This window comes from Manis javanica, chromosome 7 (genome assembly GCF_040802235.1).
Source record: "Manis javanica isolate MJ-LG chromosome 7, MJ_LKY, whole genome shotgun sequence".
NCBI classification, from domain to species: domain Eukaryota; kingdom Metazoa; phylum Chordata; class Mammalia; order Pholidota; family Manidae; genus Manis; species Manis javanica.
Window position 1 is genome coordinate 82,058,267 of NC_133162.1, and position 8,012 is coordinate 82,066,278.

The 8,012-nt window shown below is 47.4% G+C and overlaps 1 protein-coding gene across 1 annotated transcript; it reads left to right on the plus strand.

Moving 5' to 3' along the window:
- Positions 1 to 5,805: 5,805 nt before the first annotated feature.
- On the plus strand, positions 5,806 to 7,452 carry LOC118970806 (uncharacterized). The gene is made up of 2 exons (XM_037009773.2): positions 5,806 to 6,576; positions 6,885 to 7,452. Exons 1-2 carry the CDS (start codon positions 5,806 to 5,808, stop codon positions 7,161 to 7,163), a joined length of 1,050 nt encoding a protein of 349 aa, XP_036865668.2. The 3' UTR covers positions 7,164 to 7,452.
- Positions 7,453 to 8,012: the final 560 nt, after the last annotated feature.

The following is an 8,012-nucleotide window of genomic DNA, read 5'->3' on the forward strand; positions in this document are numbered from 1 at the left end:
CCCCAGAGATACAAGAAAATTGTTTGGCAGCATTTATTAAAACTGAACATATGACTAACCTATGATTCAGCAATGTTATCCCTGAGCAAAAGTCAGCAAAAATGTGTTTAAATGTATACAATGGACATAAATAAATGTGTTCACAGTAATGTTATCAAAATCACTCCAAACTGAAAGCCACCAGGTATTCCATCAACATTAGAATGGATAAATAAATTATAAAATATCCACAAGATAAATTATTACATCATGTTTAAAATGAACAAGAATGTGTTCACAAAACAATGTGAATGAATCTCAAATATATAAAGTTAAATATAAATATATAAAGCCTGCATACTGTGAAACACTATCCTCCTTTTACCAAAACACTGAGCTGAAGAAATTTGACACACATCTAATATTCATGCTTTCTAGTGATGGGCATGGTGCCCTACCCTGGGGATTCAGTAGTGAGCAACAGAGGCAAATCCAGGTGTGTTTTTGCTTTTGCCTTCTAAGCTTAAGATATTAATTACTATACTTCCTCCCCAAAGCAAGTGATAATGAAATAATTATATATGTTATTCGTATCATTACAAAACAGAAAAAAAAAATCCTTGACGTTTCCTTAGTCCTCTGATCACCGGGTATAAATTACAACAAAAAAATGATTTCTTCATCATAATACAAAAATTAAATGCTGAATAATTGTTGCTTGGAGACATACATTAGTGTATGAAATTACATGAAGCTGTTAGAAATATCGGGAAACATCCAGGAATAAGGGATTCCAATGACTTTGATATATGAAGAATATAATGAAAAGAACAGCTGTACTTTTTGGTCATAAGAATTGAAAAGGAATTAAAGCTATTTAAAATTTAGGGCACAGTGTAAAACGGGCACAAACAGTGCTAATTTTTTACAAAGAAAATCTGAAAATGTATAAATCGACTTATGTTGCATTGATATTCCTAAAGAAAATCTTGTATGTATGGTTTTCAGAAAATATTTTTAAAAAATAATATGCATTATATGGTGATATTAAGGAAATTCAAAAACAATCCTATTGCAGGATGTGTAGGATCTGAAGAATCAAAAGTTAGCATAAGTACAGCCATCTTAAGGCCTAAATACCACCCCCTAACCCAGAAGAAGCAAAATCATTAGAATCTTGAAAAACAAGTTAGTTAGCCTGTGTCAATTGTAGTGACCTTTCTGTGTCAATTGTAGTGACCTTTAGTTAGCTAACCGTAAATCAGTTAATCATATATGCCTAGCTTATCTTACTAGAACCACCCTAGACATTCCGTAGGTGATCTCATCTAATCAGACCCCAGGATGTGGCGCCAGCAAAAGATTTATGAGCCTATAGAAAAAACTCTGTATTGTGATTATGGAAAATTTTACCCCTTTTGAAAATACTATAAAACCTTCTGCCTTAGTGTGCTCGGGGTCCTCGTTGAGACCTGCTGCGACAGGCTGACTTGGACCCCAACTAGTTGGCTTCTGAATAAATTCCTCTTGCTTGTTGCATCAAGAAACGTCTTTGGTGAGTGATTTGGGGCGGCGCCTTCCTCAGGGGAATCCAACATTTGGGGGCTCGTCCGGGATCGGTTGTCCACCCCGCTTCACTCCCGAAGTCGCTCTTGGAGGAAGAGGTAAGATTAGTGGCGCCTTGAGTTGTTGTTTGTGTTCTGTTTTCTGTTTCAGTGAGACCGGTCAGAGTTCTGAAGGGTACCCGTTGTCTGGCAGCCGTCTCAATCCCGTACAGGGGCTGTGACTGCGGTCGGTAGACGTACTAGAGCACCGCAGGCTGCAACCCTGGGGGACGCCTCAGGGAGGTTGGGGGGCCAGGGACGCCTGGTAGCCTCCCGTCTGTTTTTCCGGCAAACTGAACCTGATGAGATAGGGTTGATTTTTGGGCGCCGAGAATTTCAACCCTCTGATTCCTTTCGGTTTCTGTTCGAGGCTCTGAAAAGAACCAAAAGCGGCCGCTGTGTGTCTAATCTGTGTGTGTCTTTGTTTTTTGTGTCCTTTACGTGTCTAATTATTGTTATACTGACAATGGGACAGACAGTGACGACCCCCCTTAGCCTGACACTAGATCATTGGACGGAAGTTAGAGCGAGGGCACGTAACTTGTCAGTAGAAGTGAAAAAGGGACCATGGCAGACTTTCTGTTCCTCCGAATGGCCCACCTTCAATGTTGGGTGGCCCTCGGAGGGGACTTTTGATCTCCCCACTTTACTAGCAGTAAAAGCTATTGTTTTTCAGGATTCGTCTCAAGGACACCCGGATCAGCAACCCTACATTGTAGTCTGGCAAGAGTTGGTGGAGAACCCACCACCCTGGGTAAAGCCCTGGGTGCAAAAGAAAATGGGCCCTCGAGTTTTAGCTGCCCAGACTCAACCTCAGAAAAAAGAAAAAGAAACTACCAAAGTTTACCCTGATACTCAAGATTCGCTTATAATTGATGATCCCCCTCCCCCTCCTTACCCTCCTGCCCCCACGGCACCCCCGGTGCCCCCGGCCCCAGCACCCCCAGCACCCCCAGCTCCGGCACCCTCAGTCCCTGATGCTGAGGCAGTAGGGCCGGCTCCGGGACCTGCCCAGGGCACCCGGCGCCGCCGAGGGGCCATCTTGGACCCACCAGGTATCTTTCCTCTCCGGTCTTACGGAGTTCCCATCCTTGGAGAAGAAGGGGAACTGCCTTTCCAACCTCTGCAATATTGGCCCTTCTCCTCTGCTGATTTGTATAATTGGAAAGCTAACCACCCACCCTTTTCAGAGGAACCGCAGAAACTAACTGGTTTAGTAGAGTCTCTGATGTTTTCCCACCAGCCCACCTGGGATGACTGTCAGCAGCTTTTACAGGTGCTCTTCACCACGGAAGAGAGAGAGAGGATTCTCCTGGAGGCACGGAAGAATGTGCCTGGAACCGACGGACGGCCTTCGCAACTCCCTCATGACATAGAGAGGGGGTTCCCGTTGACTAGACCCAACTGGAACTTTAATTCTCCAGAAGGTAGGGAGCGACTAACCATCTATCGCCAGGCTCTGGTGGCGGGTCTCCGTGGGGCCGCCAGACGCCCCACCAATTTGGCCAAGGTAAGAGAGGTCAGCCAGGGAGCCACTGAAGCACCTGCAGTATTCTTAGAACGCCTGATAGAAGCCTTCAGGCGGTATACTCCCTTTGATCCCACTTCTGAGGGGCATAGTGCTTCAGTGGCCCTTGCTTTTATCGGGCAATCGGCACCCGACATTAGGAAAAAACTTCAGAGATTGGAAGGCTTACAGGATTTGTCGCTGAAAGATTTAGTGAAAGAAGCAGAGAAAGTTTATCATAAGAGAGAGACTGAGGAAGAGAAAGAGTTAAGGAAAGAGAAGGAGAGGGAAAGTAAAGAAGAAAAGAGAGATAGAAAGCATGAGAGAAATTTAACAAAGATCTTGGCCGCAATAGTAGAAAGTAAGGGACGACCGCCCTCTAGTGGTAAAACTAGTAAGGCAGGGTCCCTGGGCAACCGACCTCCTTTAGATAAAGATCAGTGTGCGTACTGCAAGGAAAAGGGGCATTGGGTGAAAGAATGCCCTAAGAAACCACCACGGGGACCTCCAAAGAAAGTGTTGTCCCTGCTAGAAGATGAAGATTAGGGAAGACGGGGCTCGGAGCCCCTCCCCGAGCCTAGGGTAACTCTGAAAGTGGAGGGGCAACCCGTTGAGTTTCTGGTAGATACCGGTGCTCAACATTCAGTACTGACCCAAGCTAGAGGCCCCCTTTCTAGTAAAAAGTCTTGGGTGTTCGGGGCCACGGGTCAGAAACAATATGCATGGACTACCCAAAGAACAGTGGACTTAGGAGTGGGACAAGTAAACCACTCATTCCTTGTTATACCAGAATGCCCTACACCCTTGTTGGGAAGAGACATCTTGACCAAAGTCGGGGCCCAAATATCCTTTCAGACTGAAGATACCCAAGTGACTGATAGCAAAAAGAGACCTTTGGGCCTAAGCATCCTGTCCATAAAGTTAGAAGACGAGTACCGCCTTTTTAAAGAACCAGAACCCTCCCGAGTTAATCAGAGGTGGCTCAACCAGTTTCCAGGGGCCTGGGCAGAAACGGCAGGTATGGGACTTGCTGTAAACCAGCCCCCGGTAGTCATAGAATTGAAAGCCTCAGCCTCACCAGTAACTGTGAGACAATATCCAATGAGTAAAGAGGCCAGAGATGGGATTAGGCCCCATATCCAGAGGCTCATAGAGCAGGGGATATTAGTAAAATGTAAATCCCCATGGAACACTCCCTTGCTGCCCGTAAAGAAGGCGGGAACAGGAGATTATCGACCAGTGCAAGATTTAAGAGAAGTTAATAAGAGAACACAGGACATTCATCCCACTGTGCCGAATCCTTACAACCTGCTAAGCTCTCTGGCCCCAGAAAACACTTGGTACACAGTCTTAGATTTAAAAGACGCCTTCTTTTGTTTGCGCCTGCATCAGAGTAGTCAACCGCTGTTTGCCTTTGAGTGGAAAGACCCCTCCACAGGAACTACTGGACAATTGACCTGGACTCACTTGCCACAAGGATTCAAGAACTCACCTACCCTCTTCGAAGAGGCTTTACACCAGGACTTGGCCTTTTACCGAGCCTCCAACCCGCAGGTAACCTTGTTACAGTATGTTGATGACTTACTGATAGCCGCTCCTACACAGGAAGTCTGCCAAGCGGCTACTGAAGCCCTTTTGACTGAACTTGCTAGGCTGGGGTATAGAGCATCTGCCAAAAAAGCACAGATCTGCCAACAACAAGTGACTTATTTAGGGTATTCCCTGAGAGAAGGGAAAAGGTGGCTTACTGAAGCCCGGAAGCAGACTGTGACGCAGATCCCGGTCCCTACTACTCCGCGCCAAGTCCGCGAATTTCTGGGAACAGCAGGGTTCTGCAGATTATGGATACCCGGATATGCCACCTTAGCTGCCCCCCTGTACCCCCTGACCAAAGGGGCAGCCCCGTTTGTTTGGGGACCTCAACAGCAACAGGCCTTTGATGAGATCAAGAAGGCCCTCCTGTTGGCACCTGCTCTGGCCCTCCCAGACGTATCTAAGCCGTTCGTCCTTTTTGTGGATGAACGGAGTGGAGTAGCTCGGGGAGTGTTGACCCAACAATGGGGACCTTGGAAGAGACCTGTCGCCTATTTGTCAAAAAAATTAGACCCAGTAAGTAGTGGATGGCCTGCCTGTTTGAGAGTAGTGGCAGCTGTGGCCCTCCTAGTTAAAGATTCTGACAAACTGACACTGGGACAGAAACTTACTGTGGTTGCTCCACATGCGTTGGAGAGTGTGATTCGGCAGCCACCCGAGAGATGGATGTCGAATGCCAGAATGACTCACTACCAAACCTTACTCCTGAATCGTGATCGAGTAGAGTTTGCCCCCCCTGCCATCCTAAACCCGGCCACTCTGCTCCCCGAGTTGGGGAAAGAAGTGCTTCATACCTGCCAGGAAATCCTGGCTGAAGAGACAGGAACCCGCCAGGACTTGCAAGACCAGCCCTTAAGGGGAACAGGACTCCTGACTTGGTACACGGACGGGAGCAGTTACATCATGGATAGTAAAAGAATGGCTGGAGCTGCAGTAGTAGATGATGACCGAGTTGTATGGGCCAGTGGACTCCCAATGGGCACCTCTGCACAGCGAGCAGAACTCATCGCTCTGACTCAGGCCCTAAGGATGGCAGAAGGTAAGAGACTTAACGTCTACACTGACAGCAGATACGCCTTTGCCACTGCTCATATACACGGGGCTATTTATAGACAGAGAGGGATGTTAACTTCTGCCGGGAGAGATGTTAAAAACAAACAAGAAATTTTAGATTTGCTAGAAGCCATCCATAGGCCTAAAGAAGTAGCAATAATACATTGCCCTGGACACCAGAAAGATGACTCTCCAATAGCTCGAGGAAACCGGAGAGCAGACCAAGCCGCAAAGCAAGCGGCTCAGGGAATGAACATTTTGCCCCTCCAAGTGTGTCCGGAAGCCACTCACATCAAGAGCTTCCAGTACACACCTGAAGATCTCATTTGTATAGACAAATTAGGGTTCAAAAATTCTTTGCCCCAAGAGATATACAAGTCTGAAAAAGGGAAAGTTGTCCTGCCCCAGAGAGAGGCAGCAGAATACTTAAGGCAATTACATCAACTGACACATTTGGGAGCAAAAAACCTAAAGACCTTAGTTCGAGACTCCCCTTATCATGTTATTAAATTAGGAAAATTAGCTGACGAGATTGTAAAAAATTGTGTTCCCTGTCAATTAGTAAACGTGAGCAAAAATCAAGCAATATCCGGGAAAAGACTTCGAGGAGATCGCCCAGGAGCTTATTGGGAAGTTGACTTCACTGAAATTAAGCCTGCCAAGTATAGATATAAGTACCTTCTAGTTTTTCTAGACACATTTTCAGGATGGACAGAGGCGTTCCCCACCAAAACTGAGACAGCTCAGACGGTGTCTAAAAAGATCCTTGAAGAAATATTTCCCAGGTTTGGAATCCCAAAGGTAATCGGCTCCGACAACGGCCCTGCTTTTGTTGCCCAGGTAAGTCAGGGATTGGCCAAGATCCTGGGGACGGACTGGAAATTGCATTGTGCATACAGGCCCCAGAGCTCAGGACAGGTAGAAAGGATGAACAGAACTCTAAAAGAAACCTTGACTAAATTGTCCATAGAGACTGGCTTATGTGATTGGTTAGTCCTCCTTCCCTTCGCCCTATTTAGAGTCAGGAACACTCCCGGCCGCTTTGGACTAACGCCTTTTGAAATAATGTTTGGGGCCCCAGCTCCGCTTCAGTCAGCACATCTTCATGTATTCCCTGAGTGTGCAACTAATAAGTTTTTGCTTGAAAGGTTACGAGCCTTGGAAGCTGTGCAGAAAGAGGTGTGGGCCTCCATCAAGGAAGCCTATCGGCCAGAGGAACTCTCAGTGCCTCACCAGTTCCAGGTGGGAGACCCTGTCTATGTAAGAAGGCACCGGACAGGAAACCTCGAGCCACGGTGGAAGGGGCCTTTCGTCGTCCTCCTGACTACTCCCACAGCTGTAAAAGTGGACGGCGTCTCTTCCTGGATACACGCTTCACATCTAAAGAAGGCACCCCCGGACCCAGACTGGCGAGTAACTCGGACTGATAACCCCCTTAAGCTTCGCTTGTGTAAAAAGAATTATGCTGTTAGTAATTCTGATGTTTCTGCTACCTCCAACCCACCAGAACCCTAACCCTCATGAGCCCAGGTTACTGACATGGCAAATCATTACCCCAGCTTCCCGCCAAATAGTAGTCCAGATAACAGGACAACACCCTAAGGGAACCTGGTGGCCTACCCTCACTGTAGACGTATGCACTCTTTTCAAGCAAGACCCTAGGTATGAGGACACAGTTGGAGTACCCGGATGTAGCACTCGGGATTATATAGTGCACTGGGGCTCTGGGACTATGAAAGAAATTCAAAGTGCCTGCTTTTATGTATGCCCGGCCCCCTCAACTGATGCCGAGGTCTCACAATGTGGAGGGCAGACAGATTTTTTCTGTAAGAATTGGGGTTGTGAACAGACAGGGACATGCCATTGGCTGACAGGAAGCGCAGGGAGACCCCCTCCAGGCCTTATAAAAATCCAACGAGGTGCCACTCATGCCCAGTGCAAGACTCATCCCACCTGCAATCTCATTGATATCTCCTTCACAGATGCAGGAAAAAGGGCAGCAAACTGGGAAAAGGGGCTTACTTGGGGACTAAGACTGTACCAGAGTGGGTATGACAATGGAGTCTTATTTATGCTCAGGCTAAAAGTAGAAACTCTCCCGGCTATCCCAGTGGGACCCAACACTGTCCTGCAGGACCGGCCGCGTCTCCCAGCCCCGGCCCCCGAGCAGACCCCAGCCCCCCCTGTAGTCTCTACCGCCGCTCCCTCTGTTTCCACTCCTGGTCAAGTTGCCCCTTTCCCTAGCACAGGACGACGCCTCCTTAACCCCCTTGAAG